We start from the raw sequence: 25,099 nt of genomic DNA on the forward strand, positions 1-25,099 counted from the left end.
TTTGGAATATGTTATGCCCAAATAACTCTTTACAATATATTCTGATTTTAGTGGCTTTATTAATCTGAATCTATTTATTTATTTGCTGATTCTGCTGTCCCCTCTTCAAATAAAATCCATTCTTGGATTCAAGTTTTTAAAGTAGAAGTGGACATAACAAATAAACACATGCTGAACCATCTAACAAGGTAAATATTGGTGATGTTAAGTGGTAAATCCTGCATGATTAACCATGCAACTCCTCCAACTCTCTAAATTTTAAGAAATCACTGTTAAAAATTATAGAAAGTTCTGGAAGTTCATTGTCGAGATTATCCCGTAGTTTTTGTTAACTCACAGAAATGTCCTTTTTTAATTTATTTATTTTACTGTGGATGCATTGTATTAAAAAAAGCAAAACAACAACATTAAAGTAGATAGTGAAAAAACAGGAACTTTTCTCTCATTTAATAATTTTTTTTTCTCTTTCTTCATTACTGTGCTGTAGAATGAATGGCTTGGGGGAGATCTTTATCAGGAAGACAAGCTTTAAAATGTATCAAAATACAGTTGAAAGTACTAAATTTATCCCCTCCTTCACATTTTCCATAGACTGCAAATGGGACGGATTGGAGTCTTTGCTGGCCAATTCTGGCCCCCGGGCCTTATGTTTGAAAGCCTAGAATTAGATTATCAATATAGCATATTTAGAAACAAAACTTTACAGAAAACACAAAAATAACAATATTATAACAGAACAAAACTGATTTCTTCATATTTACAAAGTGTATTTGCAAAGTGTAGCGGCTAACACATTCGTCTTACATGCAAAAGATCTCTATTGACACCGGGAGGAGATAGAAAACCAGTCTCAGAGAGTCTCAAGCTAGTGCACTCCTTCTGTGCCAAATCAAACACGTGGTAACCCCTTGGGAGATAAGGAAACAGTCAAAGCACCTCTTTATATTTACAAAGCAAAGCACTGGCCGAAGGTGTGGCGAAGGGCAAGGGTGGCACCAGCGCCATGTGAAATATTCAATTCAATTCAATCTTTACGTCCATATTTAAAAAACAAACAAACAATAACACAACATATAAACCATAATAAAAATGATAAAATCTTTTTAAAAATATAAAACCATAATATACATAAAAAACACAGTTACTTAAAAAGAAATCAATAAATACACAAACAACCAGTCCTTCCTCATGCTGGATGAGTAATGGAAACCACTCACTGTCGGATCTGTGAGTGCTAAAATTATACTCTTACTAGAACCATCCAGTCGTTCTCTAAAAGTAAACATTAACTTTCTTAAAAGTGCTTTAAAAGTGCAAACACCCACAGCTACAAATATCTGACTGCATGTTATATGATGGCCCATCTTTCACATCTGCACATAGCTGGACCGGCCATCGGGCATACCGGGCATTTGCCCAGTGGGCCGATGGTGATTTTTTGTTTTTATGGGCCGATGGGGTTTTTGTTTTACTCTGATGTTTGGTGGTGGCTATGGCGGAGCTTCCACAGAGGCCAGCAGGTGGATGAGGGAAAGGGGAGGAAGGAGGAGGAGAGACCCGTGGTGGCCGCCGGGCCGGCCGCGTTTCGTATTGGGCTGAAAATGAACGCGATCTGTCCCGTACTTCAGCTAGAATGAAAAAAAGACACAAAGCTGGAGTTATTCTGTGTCTTTACGCTGTCAGCTGCCTCTTCTTCTCTCATTCTCTCTCCCTTTCTCTGTTGTTGCTACTTCAGTCATGAAACTGGCTTTTCTCTCTTGTTTGTTTATCGCCCACTTCGCGCCAGAAAGAGGAAACCAGCAGTGGTCGCACTAAACAACAGCAGCACGTTTAACCTTGATCAGCTGTTGTTAGAATTTATTAAATATTACTTTCTAGTATCAGCTGATGTTTGCTGGAGCCACAGCCGTAAAAGCTGCTGGTCATGATATGTGGTGAGAAGGAAACATGAAGATGAAACCAGGAGATGTCCTTACTGAATCATCAGAGCTGAAAAGGTGATGGAGAAACAAGTTTACCTTTTAGGTGACATGGATGAGTTGAAGGGAAGTTATGAACTGTTTCTGAGAGACAAATAACACCAGGATCCTTTTTTACGTAGCTGACAGCTGGTAACTGTGCAGGGGCGGGTCTAGCAAAGTTTTGCCAGGGGGCTAGGTAGGGCATTAACAGGGAAAGGGGGGCACAAAGAAATACTTTTCTTTCTTATTTTCATTTAAAATTTCTAGCTTTTAACAAATAATTATCTGAATCTTACGACCAAAGTTTTTATCTGATGTAAAATGTATAGAAATCATACATATATACCAACAAGACAGTGTACATCAGTGTCACAACAGCATTTGTTTTTATTTTATTTTTTACCTGGTGGGCCGGTCTCGAGTCAAAATGCCCGGGCCGATTTTTTGTCCCAGTCCAGCCCTGCATCTGCACCATTACTTCAGTACAATTATGACCTTCCTCTAGGTAAAGTACATAATGTACCCTTTGTACTTGTAAGTAACGCTTTCAAAAAATTCCGAAATATACGGAATTCCTCTTGGAGTTGTTGTAGGTACTCCCTCTGTAACACTGTACTGTGTATGGTCCAGGTTACATATTTATTCTTCCTATGAAACTAAACAATCCTTTCCATAAAGCAACCTGACAGCTACAACATTATCATCAAACTAACGTCAAACGAAGTGTTCGGAGCTGCCAGAGAGTAACTGGAGGGGCGTGGGTTTTACTGGACTGAAATGACACGAAGAGTGGGGGAAAATCTGAGAACACTGAGAAAAAAAATATGCTAACTAAATCCGGACCGGCAATGATTATAGATGACGTCATTGAAACTACCCTCACAATTGTGCTCACACGTGCACACAGTTGGATTACACACATTCGCGCCCCCCCCCCCCCCCGCGAGCGAGCCGTGCCGAGCGAGCCCCGGCAGTTTAAATCGCTTTGACATTTATCACGTGTAACGCCAATAAGCCCGGTTCTTGAAAGAAGAGAGAGAACGTCGCGGAGGAGGAGGAGAAGGAAAGGAGCGGGCAGGAGGAGGAGAGGAGAGCGGTGGGAGGACGAGGCGAGTGTGTAGTCCAATCTGTTCGGTGTGCACATGAGTGGCGTAGCGAGGCCAGTGAGCGCGAGGCAGGTTGTGAATTCCTCCACCTTCCTTCCCTAATTTCGTTTCTTTTCTCTCCGGAGCGGACGCTGAGGTCTGGGACTATGGAAGATGTCTACCCTTACAGCCGCAGCCCAGCCTGGGAGGAACTGGTTAGTAACGTTCAAAACTGGTGGAGACTTTGTTTTGAATCGCTCCGTATCCCATTCTACTTTGAGTTTTTCCAAAGAAAGGAAAACAGTGAGACGACTCGCGTGGTCTGTTTGTGAGTTTGCACACTTTGGCGGTGTTTGGTCCGCTAAAGACTGCGCGCGCGAGGTGCCTTTACCCCCTCATTGGCGTTATTACGACGGGCTGTCATTCTGTTAAATAAATAAATAACTAAATAAGTGGCCCGTTTAAATTGTGTCGTGGGACGTTCGTAAGTCTTAGTTAACGGTTCTCAGATAAACAACAGTTTTTGATTCTTTTTTCACCCACACAGTCTGTCCATTTCCTTTATTTTTAAATCGAAGTAAAACTGTTGTCCGCTTCATGGAAATTAAACTTAACGCTGTCTTGTCAAATCAGTTTAACGGTTTAGTTACATACATAAAAGTGAATTATTTGGACTTGGATTATAACACGGAAAAATTGTATATTTATAGAAAAATATTGAAGAAAATACAGAAAATATTATGCCTTTGTGGCCTATATGTTCATAACTCCTATATAACTCTCATTAGGCCCACAACAGCAGCTATAAATAGAAACAAATATTATGAGACTATTTCTATGAATTACAGTGCCACTACCGTATAACTCTTAGCTAGTTATCACTGTGATGTGTATATTAGAAACCTACTTATAATAGTCTTTAGTGTGCATATGAGTTATTCAACATCACATCAGGCAAAAACAACAACTCAAAAGTAGTTTAATTTCTCTCGTGTTTGTGTCAGACAGCCGCTAGGGTCTGCCATTCCACGGACAAGTTCCCCGGTTTACGGAGTGGATGAGGCGGTCTGTAGCCTCAGTCTGGACTGGCCGTGCAGGCTGGAACCATAACCAGCAACAAAACAGAGACTCGGCTCCTTTTTTAATATCTATATATAAACGCCGTGTAGCCCATCCCCGCTGTGCCGCGACATGCTACATCCCCTATGCGTTTCCCGGCCCACACACACTCCAGCAAACACAGCCGTCTTTATTGTCATAGAGGCAGTGAGAGATGACAGCGAGGAGAGACGCTTCCCAGCCGCTGAGCAGCTCTCGCCTCCAGGAGAGGAAGGGGACGGCGGAGGCGAAGGCTAACCCCGATTGGTTTTATCCCTCCCCTCGACAGGAGCCGGAGAAAGGGCCGCCGTCCGCGGCGGGGATCCATGCCCATGTGGTGGGCGCTGTCGCCGGCTCCGGCGCTACGGAGGAGTCCTCCGATAGCGAGGCAGAGCAGGAAGGCCCCCAGAAACTCATCCGGAAAGTGTCCACCTCAGGGCAGATCAGGAGCAAGGTAAGGCAACTGTCGCTTCTCTGCTTGTATTGATATCTGATTTAGTGTGTGTGTTTGCTGGGACTAGCTGCTCCCTGGCTGCTGGGTTATCCCCAAGCAACGTTTGCTATGACAGCACCAAGGATCTACCTGCTGCTTTGGACATTCAACAGTTTCATTTGTGCGCAGAGCTTTATTGTCTTTCAGCCTTACTGATGCCTAAGATACCAGTAAAGTGAAGTAAGAAGCAAGGATAGACTTATATTTAACCATTTACATGTAACATGAAAGCTCTGTCTTTCTATGGAAGGTGTGAAATAAAAATCAGTAAAAGGGGGTTATTTGGGCAAAATTGCAGATGTAATTATTTTCTTTACGTTAAGATTTAAGATTATTTAATCATAACTTATTGAATCTGTTGTTGGCAACAAAGTCTACTCAAGCAAAAGAAAGCAATTATTCGTTATGATAGCAACATCTTTTTGTGTGTTAAATTTTCATCTATGGTGTGCACAGTTCTTTAGCCTTGAATGTCATTCTGGCCTTAAAGTCAGTTTGACCTGACAGAAAATGAAGTATACATTTCAGCCTTTATGATAAAACATTTTGTTTCGCATCTGTTTGCAATCTGTTGCATCTCTCTGTTTGACACGCAGGACTAAGTGAGAGTATGTTGTGCAGATTCTTCGTCTCTGACACCCAAGCTTTCTTGGCTCACACTCTTAATGAGGGCCACCCTCCCACATCAAGGGATCCACTTAATTATTGACTGCTCCGCTCCACCCCATCTTCATTATTCAACATGGGGATATATTTAGAGACTTGGGGCTCAGGAATGTCTGGACATTCATTTTTTATGCAAAATCTCCTAAAATGCTACCTAGAGGAAACACTTTAAGAGATATTTGTGCTGATTTAATTAAGAAGTTACTAAAAAAAATCAAAGATTTGATGCTGATTGTTATGTTATGAATAATAATGTAATGCTATAAATAATGATAAAATGTTATCAGAAGTTACTAAATTCAAACAGTTTTGCTTAGAGTGACTAGTAAGAAACAAAAAGCTCATTATTCTGAGAGATGCAACAGAAAAGATTTGAGAAGCTTAAAGCCATAAATGTTTGCAGTTGCAACGTTGTTATGTCAGGCAAGGGCTGACCTAAAGGGTGATATAATATATAGTCTTAAGTGTAAACAGAGGTGAATGACTGTCTCATCAGCTAATGTTTGTTGAATTTTCCTCAAGGACTGTTTGCTGTAGGCTGATTTTTCCATCAGTCATTCTTTATTCGCCTGTCATCCATGAAGTTTGGCTGGAGTTTGAAAAAGTGAATAAAAGGCAGGTTGATATGATGTACGCTCCTGACTGCAGCAATGTATATACTGAAGGTGATGCTAATTGCATCGGTTGGCAGACAGCCCAGATAGCCCTAATCTCTTCTGCCACACTATATTCAGCAGGCTCCATGTCACTGTAGAATTATCAGTGGTATAAAGCACTTCTGCTGTAATTGCATCAGTTTGCCTAGCATGTTGACTTAGCGCTAACAGAGGTCTCAGACTTGTTTTCGTGTGGGTCATTGAGTTTTCTCTCGGTGTGTGTGTCTGTGCTGAGAGTTCCTAATGGATCATGCAGGCACTGACTCACTGAGTGTTGTTCCACTGGGTTGTTTGCACAGCTCTGGATCTGTGTGTGCATGCATGTATGTGCATACGCTTGCCCGTCACATTGTCTGTGTCCATCCCTCTGTCTGTCCACTATCTCTCTGGTTCTTTGGTTGCTACAGACAACGGCATCTTCCGTCCCTTATTGGTCAACTCCATGGTAATGCCTGCCTGTTAGACCGGTTTAGTTACAGGGGGCACGTATGGCACGGAGTAAATCTCATCCCATAATGACCTCCGATATGCCCTTTCTGCGTAAGTTTGAAAATTTCCAAAAATTCCAAGAAAGGCTTGTCAGTAAACCAAAACGCAGACAGAATGTAATAAGGGAAAGACGGCTAACTTGAATCGGAAATGTCCAAGTTAACAACTCATATAATGTAACACGAAAGCTCTCGAAAGCTTTTAGAGTAGGAGGAATGAAAGAAAAGAGTCAACAGGGGGGTTGTTCAGGCAGAATTAGATAAGCTATTAAGCTCATATAACAACATCTCATACGATCTACTGTGGGCAACAAAGTCAATTTAAGGAAAAATGGACGCTCATATGGTAACATTGATATTGATTGCAATGAAAGTCTTGACTCGTGACAGAAGAACACTGAATAATGCAGCTGAAGTCACTGCAGCTGTTTTTCTGACTTATATCAATTATTATTGATATAAGCCCACTGTTGTTGTTCCGGGAGCTCTTCTTTTATACAAAAACTAATGGGATTGGACTGTACATGGGAGGGATTAGAAATAGAAATAGAAATTAGAAATGGATATTTCTCTCTATAGTGATAAACATACATTGCTGTGCAATGCATTTCAGCCATTAAGTGAGTTTATGACAATAATCGCACAAAAGATTCAGTATACTTGGGCTACATATTTATTATTATAGCCAAAATGTAAGGATGAATAATAATCTTTTCATAGCCTCTTTGCTGTCATCTCCACTCTCAGCCCCCTCTGTTTTTTTTTTTTTGTTTGTTTTTTTTTGGAGGGGGTGCTGTTGTAGTTGAAGAGAGCTTATAAACGTGTGACTAATGCTGTAGCTGTGTGATTGAAAGCAGAGCTGATGGCATGCCAGAACCTGCTGCTGTTGTGCTGCTGTTACTGCTGTCCAGGGAATCGGGATAGCTCTGCAAGCTTGACATAAAATAATCCAGAGCAGATATGCTGAGTTAGTGGGAGTGGGGTGGAGATATAGCAGAGAGATGTGACACACTGTGGTTTCCTTTTATGGAAAGTGTAGGGCTGGCTTTTTGGATATGAGATATATAAGATGTTGGAGATTTTTTTTGTTTTTTGTTTTTTTTTTTCCTAAATTTAACTGACATTTATTAGGAAGTCTCTCTGGATGTATTGTCTAACTTTGCAAGAAGGGGCTACTCAGTATGGCAGTAAAGGTTAGACTGTGCAATATTTACGTCGTTTTCTTTTTTTTTCTTTTTCTTTTTTTTTAAGTACTTCATCTTGATAACAGTGTAAACCTGAATAAGTTAACATGACCATAAAAGAATTAGGGCAATCAATTTATTTTTATGTTAATGCAAAGCCAAGTATTACAGTAACAGTGCTTGCATATTTGGATAACATGCATTTTCTGACTCCAGTAAATCAAAGTGCTTGTTGAGTTAACGTAGACATTTTCAGTTTCATTTTCAGCCACAGAACATAAATACACAAACAGACTCTTTCAGGATAAGTTCAATATTTTCTTTTGATATAACTGATGTGATATAAATGGGATTGCTATTTGTTCCGCTATTTGTTTTTGAGATGTTCCACTCTTCAGCAAGACAACTTGAGTTTTGCGTGACATCAAGCCAGCAACCCACTGCACTCATGGTGTCACAGCTTTGTTAAATATAAATCACATAACTTCCTTAGTGATTAATAAAGCATGGGGCGATCGTGGCTCAAGAGTTGGCAGTTTGTCTTGTAATCGGCGGGTTGCCGGTTCGAGCCCCGGCTCGGACAGTCTCGGTCGTTGTGTCCTTGGGCAAGACACTTCACCCGTTGCCTACTGGTGGTGGTCAGAGGGCCTGGTGGCGCCAGTGTCCGGCAGCCTCACCTCTGTCAGTGCGCCCCAGGGCAACTGTGGCTACAATGTAGCTTGCCATCACCACTGTGTGTGTGAATGGGTGGATGACTGAACGTGTAAAGCGCTTTGGGGTCCTTAGGGACTAAGTAAAGCCCTATACAAATACAGGCCATTTACCATTTACCATTCTGATGGTTACTTTAACATGAAGAGAAATAAAGGACAGCTTGAGTAACTCAACTGTAAACATAAAGGAGCAAATATAAAACGACAGAGTATTGCAGAACATATATAATATTGTAGCTAAAGTCCCTTTAGCTGAAGAATTACTGATGTAGAACCTGAACTTTTATCACCTGGGAAGTGCTGACGTAGCAGAAAAACTGACCTGGTGTCTTGTCTCAAGGCTTACTTAACAAAAACTAAATAACTCAAAAACAAAAATCAGTTTCTTCAACTCAAAGAGGAAGTAAATGTCACAGAAAAACAATCTATTTATTACATTGCTATTATTATATTGCTTACTTTGGGTGTATGCGATTATGTATATATGATTATGAATTTAAGTAATACTTAAATTGCTAAAGACAAAAGACACCATACTTTTACATTTGCCTTCCACTTTCAGATAACCTATATCTCACTTGCTCCCAAATAGTAAATGTACATAATTATGTTCTCTGAAGTAAGTTGCTAAGTTGAGGCTTCTTCTGTTCAAAGCTTGTAGCTAAATCTACTGAGATAATTGTGTGGAAATTACTGGCCTCAATAACATCCCGTGTGCCCACTTGACACATGTATAACTCCCCATATATGTGGTCCAGTTGCACAAAGGAAATCACAAGGGAATTACCCTGTCCCAACTACACGTTGTATTGTAATTTTCCCTTCACTATGGTGAAATTTTAGCATGTGGTGGGAGTTTGAGGAGGAAGACTACAGAGTTGCAATTACACCCACAAGAGAGGACAATATGCCAAGAAAGTTGCAGGAGAGTGGCGGATGTGTAGGAAGAAATGGAGAGATTCAGCACTGGTGCCCAAACGACTTGCTTCCCCAAGAACTCCAGCCTTACTCAGCAATGACAAATGATTTGGTAATGGATGTATAACAGAGCCTAACTGCATGGAGTGATGGTTGAAACAGTGGGCTTCTCTCAGCTGCCAGCCAGTTTCCAAGAAGACTAAAGGCAGATAACCAAAGAGTCTTTTAACAGGAATTAGTTTTGAAACTCAACTTTATTTCTTTAATTTGGTTTGGGTTTTTTTTATGGTGGATGCGTTTTTACTTGTAGTTGGTGCAAGAGCATACATGTTCCCACAGAGTGCTAACAAAACCAAATATAAAAAAAATGGAGTGGCAACAGTGGGAAGAATAAAGAAAGATACAAGACTACTGTTGGCACATATTTCCTGCACAGTGGTTTACAAGCTATGGTACTTTTTTAGGTTTGCTTCACTGATGCTTCTTATGTTTGTTAAAAGCATAATTACACATAATGGTAAATACAGCAATTGGACAGAAGCATTAAAGCCGATACATTTATATATTGTTTGGACATAAAAATAGTGTAAAAGATTGCCGATTCACAGGACTTTGCAAGCGAGGCACAGTGGTTTCTTGGGAGTCACAACCTTGTTATGGTGACAGTACTCTAATAACACTATGGAATAAAGTGATCAGAAACATTTAAAAAAAATCTACCAATATCAAGCAAACTTCAGTGAGGTTGAGAAGAGACTTATAGTTGGTATAAAACACGCTGCTCCGGGCTTTAAGGTAAGAAACATAAAAGACCAGCTAGTCACAGCTTAAGTTCATAAGGTCTTACTCGAACTGCCTCTGTGTGAGTTAAGTGTCTGACTGTTTGTCTGGGTATTGTCAAAGACAGGACGTAGGTCTGCTCTGCTCTCTTCGTTTAGCCTCCTAGGGAACTCCTGCTCTGCTCTTATCCACCAACCACAGCTGCTGAATTCATTTGAACTGCTTGTGCCTTTGTCCATTGTATCAGTTTGTGTGTTTGTGTGTTTTTGTGTGTATGTCTGTGCATGTTGTTTGTAGCCTGTGCTGTGTGTCCCGCTGTCAGTGGCCAGGCAAAGTATGGGTGTAAGGTACATGGTGCTCAGGTTACTCATTTCTCTCTGGCACAGGACCCACTCTCTCTCACAGTTTAGCCAAAGAGAGAAGCCGTGTACAGAGGCAAGCAGGGGGACTATTTATAGATCACTTCTGGCCTACTTGGCAACAGGAAGGAGATGAAGACAAGGAAAGGAACTATGGAGGCCAAGGAGGAACAAAATAGAAACTAGAACGTCCAACTAGAGCAAAGTCATTTCTTTTGCTGTGGATGAACTTCAAATTCCACTTTACCACTCTCTGCTAAAAGTCAAAAAGTCGAAAAGTTTTCTCTGGACTTGCAAGACCTCAACATACAATGGCTTTCATACCAAACAGGTTTGTAAGGATTTTATCTCACCGTGTTGTTCTCTCACTTGTGAAACACACTGGGATATACAATACACATACTGATGAGGACAAAATTATTAGCCCCCTGTGAAATTTAAAGTTTTTGTTAAAATTTTTTTAACAGAGTGTGGGATTTTCAACATAGCATTTCTAAACATACAAGTTTTCTTTAGAAAATCATTCTTTCAGAAAAAACAAAAATGACCAGGGTCAGCATTATATACTGACCTTTTTATCCACCCATAGAACAAACCACTGCTGTGCAATGATGTGCTTTAACTTTGTAATGCTCAAACCTTCTAAAATCAAGTTCAAACTGAAGGTTATCTTACACACAGTATAAAAACTTCAGAAAGGCTTTAAGCTCTTATGTCAGAAAACATCATGTCAAAAACAAAAGACATTGGTTTAAACTCGAGAAGAAGAATTGTTGATGCTCACAAATCAGGAAATGGATATACAAAGTTCCCAGTCTAAAAAACTGGAGTGAGAAGTACCATTAACAAATTCAGAGAGAGACACACAGTAAAGGAGTAGTAGAGAACAGGCCTGGAAGACTGAAGTATGCTAAGGACAACCTGGAGAAAGATTATGTATACTCTTAAGCTCATCTTTTGGTCAGATGAGATGGGTCTGGGTTGTTGCTTTGTCTTTCAACACAACAACGAAACAAACACAAAGAAATGTCGCTCCTGGTGAAGAACTACATCTGTGGATTGAACTGAACACCAAGGTCCATGCCAGAAGACCATCAAATCTGGAGGATCTTGAGAGATCTGTCAAAGAAGAATGGGCTGGGGTTGCCCAGGAGGCATGTGTGGGACTTGGTACACAACTGACTTTTCGCATTGGGTGTGTGTGTGTGTATTGAATCTTAATAAAATAGGTGTCCTCTGCCTCAATTTTATCTCACAACTTAGACATTCACATTACTCACACTCTCATAACACATACATATAGGATCTTGGGGGTGGGCTCACAACACGGACTCCAAATTACCATCAGGGTGTACACCTCACCCCTGGCGTCGTTGCCCACCTCTCAATTTTAAATACACGTAGACATTGAGGGCTATCAGGAGGGGCTATGCGCTTACCTGCTGCTCTCTGGCAGGTAGCTCCATGCCCTCCTGGGTTTTAATTGCACCTTAGAACACATATACATCAACACTACATATGAGCGGGTAGAGGGAGGTTTGGAGTCTTCTCACACCCCCGGTCTCTGCGGCCTGCTGGAGCGGGGGGGCTAGGAGGAGGAGTTGGCCGTCCGACTGGGGTCTGGTGTGTGGGGCCTCCCTGCTGCTGCGGAGTCGGGGCAGTCTGCTTCTCCCCACTGCAGGGAAAAGGGTAACACCACCTGGGTCTGGGTGCAGTTTCCCCCTCCAGGGGCAAGGGTACCTAGACCCGGTTCTTAGAGTACGCTTGGGGAGTGTGATTGTGTGTACAGCGTCTCTTTATGTCTGTCTCCACGTTGGTTGAGTGTGGAGTAATTGCCTATGAGAGCATGAGGGTGGGAATGGATGTTTGTATTTGAGTGTGCCTGTATGTCTGTGTCTATATGTCAGGTTGGGTATCAGACGCCACCTCTCTGGGGACATCTCAGGCCCTCCAAGGTTTGGAGGCCTATCTCCCCCCACCACTTCCCCTGCCGGTGGCAGACGCCCTCAGACATCGGTGCGTTGGTGGTTCTTTGTGTCCGGGGGTGGGCGTCCGGGTACACACCGGCTCACCCCTTGGTGGCTGCTTATCGGGGCCTGGAACCTGGGGCTCGCTCGGGCCACTTCGGGGGTGGGGTGCCCTCGGCCTCTCGGCCTGGGGCTCGGTCACTCAGGCACAGCTGGCTGAGTGACCGAGGGGCATGTCACTGCAACCCCCCCTGGCTTCTGCTCCGCGGCTGCTGAGTGATCCCTCATCTGGGGCTCTCCTCAGCTCTTTCTGGGACAGTGGCGCGGCTGCCCCTCTGTTGGTCTTCCTTGGTCTCTTGTGTTCTGGGGGCCTCTGGATGTCTGGAGTTTTGATCTCCTCCATACCTGCTTCATGCCCTGGAGGATGGGACTGTGGCCCCCCACACCCTCTAGCAGATCATTACATTAAGGAACCTTTTAAATACAAGCGCGCTCATGCTCACAGGTGTACACACAGGTGATCACACACACAAACTACACCCTTTTTGGCTCCTACCTCAAAGCACACTGTGCGCTGTCGATCTTACGTGCTGCACAATAATGTTTAATATTAAGTATTTAGTGTTATATTCCCATATATCATTGTGATGTTGTTTATTCTATTACTCTCGTTTTCTTCTGCTTGTTTTCTTTTTTCTTTCTCAACAGGTGATCCAGGTGATCGATATATGTATTTTTTGTCTGCTTATTTTGTTGGTTTTTGTTTTTTGCCCTTTATCCCCGTCCCTCTTCTCCGCTGTTTTTTTTTTTCCCCCCTCTTTCTTTCTCCCTTTTCTTTTCCCCTGTCCCGTATTTAGCAAGTAAAAAAAAAATAAATAAATAATAAAATAAACAATAAAAGGTAAATCAAATGGACCATTACGGCAAGGCTGGGATGGTCCATTTGGTAAAGTAAATCCGTTGGGCATCTTTCTTCGCCTTTAGACAATAATTCTGATGGCAAAAGAACCAAACGGGACAGGTTTAAAAAATAAAATAGGTGTTCATTATGCTCCTCAGTCATCACCTGGCTCTCCCCTTTCCCTTTTACAGCTCACAATATGTGCACACGCTCGTGTCAACAGTGGTCCTCCAAAGGACAATGCTATACTGTATGATGTACTAACAACAGTTATGTTCACATGAGATTTTGTGGAAGAGATCCCCAAACCTTGGTGTGTTGTCAGTACCTCAAAAAGGTCTAAATGTGGAGATGACCTCAACTGCTATGTCTGTGATACAGTCCCCCTTTGACTGTAATTATGCAGCAAGCTGCTAAGGCCTTATAGGGAAGTCAGCTTTGAGATATTGCATCTTAATCTGCTGCAGGAATTTAGTCTTCAGGCCATAACTTATGGAAAAGGAAGCACAGAATTAATGTAAGTGGACATATGTTTTTAGAAAATGAACAGTGTTTCTCTTTCCTGTTGTTTTCCTGCTTCAGTCACCACCAATGGCAAAGGAGACTAGAGCCAGACAAATGAGAAGAGAATAATGTTGAGGTGTATTCATATCAGTTTTAATGAATCTAAAGTAGTAAAGAAAATTGCAGTGTTACTTAACTAATCTCAGTTTAGGTTCAGGAAGATAGTAATAGAAAGTTGTTCAAGTGCTGCAGAGCTACAGAAGGACTTGAGTAATGATTTCACAATGTTAAGGATTCATCATTTCTAATAATCTATATTTTTGTTTCCCAACATCACATGCCTACTTCTTGCAGTGTGACATAACCAGTGTGTGTGATGTTCATCCACAGTGAGCTTTTATTCTACAGCCGTGTTTTCTGTGTTTAAGTTGACACAGCTGGTGGGCAGGATGTCAGCTTCAGGCCTCCGTGTCTGTTTGTAATTCTCCCCTAAGAGAGCAGCTTTCCTTTGCTATAAATAGCCCTGCATGTGTGTGTGTGTGTGTGTGTGTGTGTGTGTGTGTGTGTATGTGCACATTTCATTTTGTATGTGTGTGCACACATGTGTGTGTGTGGGGCCCACCTCTCCTCTGTGAGCCCAGAGAGAATGATGTCCTTCCATGCAGCATTTCCATCTGTGTGCGTACAGCGCTGCGAAGAAGGATTTGCCTCCTCCCTGATTTTTTTTTTTTTGCATATTTGTCACACTTACATGCTTCAGATTATCAAAGACACTTTAATATTAGACAAAGACAATCTGACTAAATACAAAATGCAGTTTGTATTTCATCTATTAAGGAAACAAAGTTATCCAAACCCACCTGGCCCTGTGTAAAAACGTTATTCCCCAGTAAACCTAATAACTGGTTGTGCTACCTTCGGGAGCAAGAACTTCAGTCAAGCGTTTGCGATATGTATGCAATTGTTTCCCAGTCCGTTTCTTATTGTTGAATCATGAACACTGACCTTAACTGAGACAAGCGAGATCTGTGCAGTTCCTTAGATTTCTCCTGCATGAGTCATTGATGCCTCTCATCACGGTTCACTGGAGTACCAAAGCTTTAGAAACGTCTTTGTAACCCTTTTCAGACTGATACATGTCTATAACATTTCTATAATATTTTTGTCATCAGTTCTTGAGTTTCTTTAGATCATAGCATGATGTGTTGATGTTTGAGATCTTTTAGCCTACTTCACCATTTTAGACAGATTCTATTTAAGTGATTTGATATGTGAAAAAAGTAATTACGTGAATTACTTTTTCAGGGCCAGGCAGGCTTGGATTGGTTTTTGGCTTTAATAAATGAGGTCATCATTTAAAAATTGTGTTTTCTATTTACTCTGGTTATTTTAGTTACTATTAATATTTGTTTGATGACCTGAAATGTGTGGGAAATGCAAAAAACAAGAAATTAGGAAGTGACAGTTTTTTTTTCATAGCTCGTGCTATATTGAGCCTTTTAAAAAGCTCAACACTATAAAACCTAAGTACTGAGGACAAAGTGAAATATTCTGCTTGCTCAGGAAATTTGTTAGTCATGTGGAAGAAATGACTCAGTGAAGTTTCTATTATAAAACTGCTATTTAAAAAACATCAAAATTAAAACTAGCTGAGATGAGCAAACTGCATAATCGGACCAAAACCTGTTCTATAAATATTTTTCAATGATAGTAATGTTAGCGCCACTTTACCTCACTGGGATGGGCAAGTGCCCATATGGCTGAGAGTGGCTGGCCCGGGTTCGAGTCCAACCTGCGGCCCTTTACCACAAGTCTTCACCCCTCTCCACTTTCCTGTCAGTCTTCACTGTCCCTATCTAATAAGGCAAAAAACAACAAAAACGTAAGGTTAGAGCTACAGATGCCTTACAAAGATAATGTAGATAACACATAATCTTAAAAATATCTGCAATTAAAATTTCATATTAGCAAAGAAAGATTTGTGCTTCAGATTAGAACCGCTTTCAGTCTTCTTTAAAACTCATTACATGGGAAGTTATAGTAAGTTACAAAGCACTGTGGAACAATTAAAATATTATTAATATCAACAGAGAACTATGTTAAAACAGAATAAATATAAAGTTATTTTTAGGCCCCCAAGTCAATGATGAGATCCTCATTGTAAATGTAACTAAAAAAAAACAGAGATCCTGGAAAACAGTCAAATCTTATTAAAAAATATATTGAAAAAGTTGGTGGCTTTGTTTTAAAGTAGGTTTCTAAACTTTTCCCCCATAAGGTGACCTTCTAAAAGGATAAATCAGTGTCAGTTACCTAACACCTCATGGAAACTCTGACAAAATCTCTATAAAATATATGCGATTTGTGTGACACCAGGCAATATTATGGTAGGTGCTTCTTTTAGGCATTTAACAAAAAACCCTCCTTGACTCTGATATGGTATTCATGACTTGAGACTTGACTTTAAATAGATTTGAATAAACTTTAAATAAGTTGACTTATTTTTTCTTGTAATTAAATATTTGGATCATTTTAGAGGCTATAATCCCAACAAAACCAAAACCCTTAGCTTGTTTTGTAGCTAAGGGTTAAGTTTGCCAAAGTGCAATTAATGTTGATAGGAGGTTTGTAAATGTTTCATGTTAGTACGTGGTATTGTAATGGTATTCCCATTAGTAAGTAAGTAAGTAAGTAAAATTTATTTATATAGCGCTTTTCGCAGATAAAAATCACATCATCTGCAACTCAAGAAACTCAAGAAAAGGAGTCCGAGTTCATCAGCCTGCATGTGAATCTGTCCTAGTGCACAACAGCGAGTCCTCCGCCACGTCCCGAAAGACGTGGAGTTCCGATGACGGAGCAGCCAGCCGGGCAGATTTCCTTCAAGTGAATATAATCCATGCTTTGCTGCCACGTCTCAGTTAAACACATGAAGTTTAGGGATTCCTTCATGAAGAGATCGCTTAAAATAAACGATTTGTTTGTAATTGAGCGAGCATTACATTACATTACATTAGCTGTAATTAGCTCATTAATTGTCTCCAAATTGAAATAACAAGAAATAAGAAGGAATAAAAAATACTGGATCCTTTATAATACTTAGATTATCCTGGCTCATGCTTTCAAAATTTCTACTTTTATTTATGATAGTAACTCTTTTAATCTCACAGACCATGAGACTGCAACAGTTTCTGGAAATATAAAAATTTCCCAGCTTTTCATGAGCATTTTTTTTCTCTAAATGTAGAATACTTGAAAAAGTCCTAAGAAGACCGATTCCCTCCACTGCTATCAAGCTGGCCACACTTAAGCAGTCAGTGGGTTACTGTTCTTGCTATCTTTTCTTCTTTCTTTTCCCTTTAATCTTTCTTTCCTTTTACTTCTTTGTTTCCTCTGGGCCCAAGGCTCAGTGACTGATGTGTGTTTATAGCTCTTTAGAGAAATGAGGAGTGGTGTGTGTGTAATGGGTTTCCTTTCTGCTCTACTTTTGTCCTATTCCTTGTCTCCCATGCATAAAATTGCTGTTCACATTCACACACATGCACACACGATCATAGACAGTAGGCACATTTTATCTAATCAGTTTCCTGTAGATAAATCAAAGAGTGCCTTCTACATTTGTAAGAGGGAAGCAGTCTCTCACAGAGAGAGAGAGAGAGAGAGAGAGAGGGAGAGAGAGAGAGAGAGAGAAGGTCTGTGCTACTTTTTGACTGAAGGTTCCTCTGATATATATGTTTTATTTCTGTGATGTCTTTCTGTCTCCCTGCAGACAAGTATAAAGGAGGGATTGCTGTTGAAACAGACTAGCTCATTCCAGAGGTGGAAAAAGCGCTACTTCAAACTGAGAGGACGAACTCTCTACTACGCCAAAGATGCCAAGGTAGGTTTACTGAGTGTTTCCTCACATGGTGCACATGCTCTAGTGGCCACTGGGGATGAATTGCTAATTGCTTTTACTGTTACTGTTATTCTAACGCCACAAATGACTGAGAAACACATTCTGGCATTAAGGATGCGATGCGCTTATTTATTTTCTTAAGGAACTGCAGATAAGACAATAAATACCCCTCTCATGTCTGTATGGTGAATACATATCTTGAAATTGCACCTGATTAGCTTAGCTTAGCATAAACGCTAGATACAGGAAGCCTTTGCTCTGTCCTCAAACCTCATTTGTTTAACCTGTGAAAAAATCAGAAGGGAGAAAAGACATTTTGCTGTTTTACAGCAGATTATGCACCATATTGTGTTTTGGCTTGGACCAGTCAGTCAGCCCTTTTACCTATAAAGACTTGCAGGTTAGCACTGCAGAGGACTTCACAGATGACTAACAAGCTGACAACAAGGCAGAGCAAAACCCCACCAAATAATAAAAATAAGCACTACTTCTTATAAATGAAAAACATAAAACATCCATCCATTCATCCATCTTCTTCCGCTTGTCCGGGGCCGGGTCATGGGGGCAGCAGCCCAAGCAGAGATCCCTCTCCCCAGCCACCTCCTTCAGCTTGTCCGGGGCAACACCAAGGCGTTCCCAGGCCAGCCGAGAGATATAATCTCTCCAGTGGGTCCTGGGTCTGCCCCAGGGCCTCCTCCCGGTGGGACATGCCCAGAACACCTCGCCCAGGAGGCACCCAGGAGACATCTTTGTCAGATGCCTGAACCACCTCAGCTGGCTCCTTTCGATGTGAAAGAGCAGTGGCTCTACTCTGAGCCCCTCCCGGATGGCCGAACTTCTCACCCTATCTCTAAGGGAGAGGCCAGCCACCCTTCGGAGGAAGCCCATTTCCGCCGCTTGTATCCGCGATCTCATTCTTTTGGTCACCACCCACAGCTTGTGACCATAGGTGAGGATAGGGATGTAGGTCGACAGTTAAATTGAGAGCTTCGCTTTTGCACTAAGCTCTCTCTTCACCACAACAGACCAGTACAGCGTCCACATCACTGCAGCTGCAGCACCAGTCTGTCTGTCGATCTCCCGCTCCCTTCTCCCGTCACAAGACCCCGAGATGCTTAAACTCTTCCACTTGGGGCAAGAACTCGTCCCTGACCCAGAGTGGGCGCTCCACCCTTTTCCGGCTGAGGACCATAAAACTTGATAAGATATAATATAACTATATTGATATTAGCTTATAACTACCCAGATAGCAAAATTGGTATGGCCCAGATCTGCCCACACAATGTGCTTACACATGGCCCACATACCGCAAAGAATGACGGCCCTTTGGTAGCCCAGATCTGGTTTGCCAGAGGTGGCCCACACAAAGCCAGTTGCAGACACACTGCTGGCCCTGTGCTGGCCCAGAACAGTTTCAACTCTGGCCCCAGATGTCAGCCTAATGTGTACCTTAATCAAGCCATGTAATAACAACATGTGCCGGAACATAATAATGCAAAAGTAACATGACAAAACTCTGTTCAGACAGTGATTGGACTGATTCTTATATAGCACTTTTCTACTCTCCCGGATTACTCTATACAACATTCACCCAATCACACACTTTCTCTAAACTGAGTGCTTCCTAACTACATTCATACACATTCACACTTTTGACATGCAGACTGGAAGAGCCAGGGATCCACTAACCTTCTAATCAGTAGGTGACCTGCTCTACCTTCTGAGCTGCAGCCACCCAGTGGTAAACATGAGTAAACCCTCACTAGGTTTTGGATAAAGTGTTCACTCACAAAACTGTCAAACCTGCATTTGAAATGTTGGCTACCATAGCAGTATAGTATTGCAGCATGGCATTTGGATCTTCTAACTAAAATAGGAAAATAGAAACATAAATAGTGCCATCATTGCCAGAGCTGGCCCACATCTGGTTCACATACACCCTACCATGACACCAGTCAGTCAGAAGTGCCAGCTTGATGCCGGATCAGGGCCAGACCTGTTTTCTATGAGCGTGGGCCACATAAACCAAACCACAGTTGGGCCAGATGTGGCATGCCATCACATAAACAGTGCCATCTACGCCAGGCCTGGCCCATATCTTACCATGCCAGAAGTCAGCTAGCAGTCCCGGCTTGACACCAGATCCGGGCCAGACCTGTCTGCTATGTGGGTATGTATGTCAAAATGTATGTCATAATTAATAAGAGCTAAAAACAGTAATATAATAATTAATAGTGGTAAAAGTACATTGAAAGGACAAAGTATCATAATTTAAAATGTACATAAATAGATCTTATTTATTGACTTAAATGATGCAATATGGGCCGAAAAGTCAAATAATTATAAAAACCAAAAGCATAAAATAGCATAAAGTCATTTCTATAAAGCATGGTCTATGAAAAGCCTGGTTGAAACAGCTGGTTCTAAGTTTAATGATTTCAGTATTTATTGCTGCTATCAGCTCCTCCTGCAGCCTGCACCAGCGGCTTGGAGCATTAAAGCCAAAAGGTATCGCCAAATTAATGTTCTGGTCCTACACTTTGGAATAGTTAGAAAATTTGAGCTGGAATACCAGCGAGTGAGAAAATGTAAATGGCCTGTATTTGTATAGCACTTCACTTAGTCCCCAAGGACCCCAAAGCGCTTTACACTACATTCAGTCATCCACCCATTCACACAGTGGTGTGATGGCAAGCTACATTGTAGCCACAGCTGCCCTGGGGCGCACTGACAGAGGCGAGGCTGCCGGTTACTGGCGCCACCAGGCCCTCTGACCACCACCAGCAGGCAACGGGTGAAGTGTCTTGCCCAAGGACACAACGACCGAGACTGTCGGAGCCGGGGCTCGAACCGGCAACCTTCCGATTACAAGACAAACTGCCAACTCTTGAGCCACACTCACCCCATGTAATGTAGTGCTTTAAAAACAAGTAAACTTTAACATGATACAGAAGGCAGGGCGGTTTAAAATCAGGTGCAATGTATCATCTCCTTGATCAAGCCCTCTGGACACAGTTCTGAATGGGACTTGTCACATCCTGGAGCCTCTGGTGGTTGCTTAGCAAGGAGTCCCACCCTGGTGATACACTGTGTTAATTACTGAGCTTTATGAGGTGTGTTTTGTTACCTTTGGACAGAGCCAGGATAGCTGCTTTCTCTCTGTTCTCAGTCTTTATGCTAGGCTAAGCTAAGCGAGCGGCTGTTCATATTTATGTACCGGTATGAGAATGATACTGTTATTCAGTGTTTAATTATTACTTTTATTTACATCCCTGCTCTCATTTTTGACCTATCAAATTCTGTTAGATCAGTTATTTCTCTACCTGTAAGCAGTTAAATTAATTTTCCATTAATGTGTTTAATTTTCCTCTAAACATTTATTTTATTTTAAGGAGATCTTAACCTTTTAACCTTTGATATTCTGACTCTTGTTGACATTTTTTTCCCATTTACCTCTAATCTAACCTCCTCGGTCTGGAACTTGTGTGTGTATGTGCACCTCTGTGTGTATGCGTTTGTCTGCACTCGCACTAGTCTGGCAGTGCCTTGGCACACTGGCAGGAGCGGGCGCTACGCAGAGTGTCCAGGAGTCGCGTGTGCTGGCGAGTTCTGTCCGTGTGCTGGACGGGCGCACGACGCTCCCCCCCACCCCTGGGTGCCAGCGGATCTGAGGAAGGCCTAGTGAGAATTCGGGTCAGCACAGCACAGCCAGGGGCCAGACCACCAGGACAGCTTAACCACTTACCAGTATAAAACAGTGCTGCATTCATGCCATATGGCTTTAAAGGCTCAAGATGGATTGAATATCCTCTATTATTTTTTCTTGAGTCACTTTAAATTTTTGCTGACACAAAATAATGATTTGGGTGGGATATTTTATGGATAAAATAAGATGAAAAAAATTCTTCCCATCAACAATGCAGCAAAGGAGGTTGCAAGAACTCACTACTATATGACATGAATGTGCTTTATATAATCTGAGGTTGGGCAGAGACTGTAAAGCCACGCCTAGTTTAGCCTGTTAATTAAAGTTAGTTATAGCCCTAACTAGGCCTATATATAAGTTATCTTCAGTGAGGAGTGTGGCTTTCATTGCTTTACAGTGTGTGTTATTTGTCATGCCTTGAGTCTCTTGATGGCTGTGCTGGAAGAAGGAAAAATAAGTTAAACTTAAAGGTGACCTGTTATGGATTTCCTTATTTCCTGAGTCAAGTAGACATTTATTCATACAGCACCTTTGAACACTTTTCACAAAATGTTTCACAACCCAAATACTAAAAACATGACAGCAAAAAATTCAGCTCAGATTTAGCTGCTTTTTAAGAGAAGATCAAATCCAAAGAGCTCAACATCAGAAGATCCAGAGTCTAGAATCCACTTCTCCCAAAGCCCTGTCATCTTTAGTTCTCAGCCTCGTGTGATGCACAGCAAGCAGGTCCTGATCACAGGACTTTGGCTATGTGTCAAGCCAAATGCATGCTGAGTTTAAAAGGATCAATAATACTGATAAAACTTCTAGCGAAGAGGTCAGAGTGATTCATCAAATATTCATGTTAAAATCACCAACTATAACCAATCTGGACAACTTCATAGTAGAGGAAAAAATAAAATTCCAGAATTATTTACTGATGGGAGTGTGTCTAAGTCATGCTGCCTGGTTTCAGTAGGTAATAAGAAATCTAAATTCTTGAATAGTAGTCAATTATTTAACATGAAGTTTTTTGTAGTCAAAGACTTAAATAGAGCCACGCTCCACGAGGTGGTAGTCTGAAACGGCCTGATTTGGAGAGCATAGGAACTGAAGGTTTGACACATTATGCTTGTAAAGTCCACTCACCAAGGGGAAACACGGCAAAGCATCTGGAATGTCTGGAAGAACACTCCTGAGGCAAGAAGGCCTCATAAATCCAGGCTTTGTGTATTCAAGCAAGGATGAGGAAGGAAAATCAACTCTAAAGAAAGTGTATGAGCACAGCTAATCAGAAAACAGCAACATTGTTTACCAGCCACTCCCACAATGAGCTGAGTGTCACCTGGACCCCTTCTCTTCTCCCTGTCCTGCTTGTGGTCTGCACGAACCCAAGAGAAGACAGCTAAGGATACCAGACAAGACCCAGGAGGACAAGGCATCTGGGTCCATCATAGATAATCCAAGAGATAGAAGCATAAGCATGAGCAACTGAAGCATCATTAAAAAAAAAGGACAAACAACATAATGGTAAAAACAGCTCTTAAAAGAGTATAATTTCCATATTAGGTTTGTTGTTATTATATTAACCATGATTTATAATGACATCATCATATGAGCCAAAAGCCCATGTTTTCAGGATGCTTTGATGCTCCATTTCACACTCTCTTTTTTGACTCTGTATTATGTCAGTTCCTGCGGCGGTGGCTCCAAAGTGAGTCAATCCCCATAGACTGCCATGTTAAAATTCTGAACTGGCAGAGTTGCTTTAAATCACAGGTGTGCTCACACAGGTAGCTGCAGGTGATATTTGTCTTTTCAACGTCACCTCCACCACTATGAGATGCTGACATGGACTCGTGCTTTTATTGAACTTGTTTGAACGTTGCACCCCTACCACTTGTAAATGCAACGTGCTAACCAACTGTACATTTGCTGATAAATCCACCCTCTGGACTAAATTTGGTCACTTTTGGCGCTAAAAATATGATGGTAGTACACTTAACATTGAAGTTTCAAACGCAGAATCCAAAGCCAACGGCTCATGACTCAGTAGCTATTTCTGTTTTTTATATGCTGTCTATGGGATTTCCTTAATATGGCTGTGCACATATGCCCCACCCATCTGTTGTTTAATAGTGTGTTCCAGATTAAGTCAGAAGTCAGAATTTCTGAGTTCCCAGTTGGAATTTTTTTCTGGAACGCTCCCTCAACTTTGATTTCCAACTTGGAAAGTCAGAGCAACCCCAGCCAAACCCAAGTAATAATCTAAGATGTTGCCAGTGAAGGTAAACAGTACTAAAGCTGTGAAACTTTTGATCTCTTCTGCCACTGTTGTGCATTTGTGACTTGCTAAATAAGCTATGCACAGACACACTGACTCTACCCATGAATGCACTGCGGCTGAGTTTTAAGTGCAAAACAACAAGTTCGGAATATTGGGTTGGAAATAAGCATAACAGGTTCCATTTAATAATCCAAAATGTTAAAGTAAGCATGTTCTTTGTGTCACAGCCAGACAAGATGTTCTTATCTATAAATAAGTGCTCATTGTCCCCTACATGTCCATCACTACACTCTGGTGTTTCCAAGGTTGCCTGGCTGGCTGTGCTGCCCTGTGCTTAAGAAGCCTGGCCTCCTCATTGATCCATCCGTAAGGCCACATCTCAGCATCACACTTTGTCAAACAAGCTATGCTCCTCTCCTTGGATGGCTTATTTAATGCGCCCTAGAGGACACCAGAGCCTCTGTATGAAGTGAACTCATACACAGAATGATCAGCAAGACAGGTGGAAAAAAATACCAATTACAAGCAAAATTATCCCAAAAAGTGACAAAAACACAATAACATTAAAGATCCAGAATGAGCACAAAGAGAGACAAAATGCGACAGTCGTTAGTTTTTGGTTTGTCTCCTAGAAAAGCAGTGCCCATTGAGTCAAATCAGGACTCATAGTCCTGATTTGAAGACTGAAAACATCAGAGTTAAAAGTTAAGTGAGTCATAGGTAGATTTCTGGATTGCGTGCTAGATTAAACAATCAGTTATGAAACAATCTGTAAGTCATCACATGACCTGCTGTGAGAAGGACAGGGTACAGGGATTGGAGGCTTGTTGAGGCTGCTGAGATGCTGCCACTGAGCAAAGCTCTGGATCTATGGGTAACAGAGGATGCTCGCCTTTGTCCACCATTCACTGTCGGCTTTCATTACAGCTTACCTCAAGACAGTTAGGTACACAAAGTTGCGTTTGTGTGTGTTAGCATGTGTATTGGGATGGTGTGGTGAATGTGAGAGAGGGAGAAAGAGTATGTCAACAAAACACGCACACACAAACATTTGGTACACACACGTGATGTAAAGGGAGAGCAGCACAGAGTGCTGTGACAGGGGGACAGTATTTGTGTTGGCATGCCATTCACACTTAGGTCGCATGCATTTGTAGGCATATGTGTAAATGCTGTCACACACACCCACACAGTAAGCCTTGGCTAGTAGCCCTCTCCAGCCAGGCCCGTGGAGTGTTGTTAGCTGGGCATTCCCTCTGACAGCTGCAGCAAGTCACTCCTCCCACACACACACACACACACACAGTCAGAGGGCATTCCTTTGACGCCATTGGTTTTTGGCCTGTGGCTCTTTAAGAGCTCAGCTGCATGCCTTACACATCACAGCTCTGTTAGGATATCATATTCCTGTTTGCAGACTCTGGCTCTCCTCTCCGTCTGGCTCCAGCTCCTC

At 41.8% G+C, this 25,099-nt stretch overlaps 1 protein-coding gene across 11 annotated transcripts in view; it reads left to right on the forward strand.

Annotated features, from left to right (window-relative positions):
* The first annotated feature begins 2,980 nt into the window (after window positions 1–2,980).
* Window positions 2,981–25,099, forward strand: part of dgkh (diacylglycerol kinase, eta) — a 108,307-nt gene continuing 86,188 nt past the window's right edge. For 6 of the 11 annotated variants that reach the window (XR_010096454.1, XR_010096455.1, XM_063496754.1 and 3 more), the window contains exons 1-3: window positions 2,982–3,261; window positions 4,308–4,598; window positions 17,543–17,653. Coding sequence is in view for 9 of the 11 variants with exons in the window: in XM_063496754.1 (XP_063352824.1) it covers window positions 4,320–4,598; window positions 17,543–17,653 (390 nt within the window). In the remaining 2 variants the exon portion in view is untranslated. Of the gene's footprint in view, window positions 3,262–4,228; window positions 4,599–17,542; window positions 17,654–25,099 lie in introns of those variants that run through there. The other 5 variants (XM_063496762.2, XM_063496757.1, XM_063496758.2 and 2 more) reach the window with 5 other exon arrangements.

The sequence above is a fragment of the Pelmatolapia mariae genome, linkage group LG16_19, assembly GCF_036321145.2.
Source record: "Pelmatolapia mariae isolate MD_Pm_ZW linkage group LG16_19, Pm_UMD_F_2, whole genome shotgun sequence".
In the NCBI taxonomy this organism is placed as follows: domain Eukaryota; kingdom Metazoa; phylum Chordata; class Actinopteri; order Cichliformes; family Cichlidae; genus Pelmatolapia; species Pelmatolapia mariae.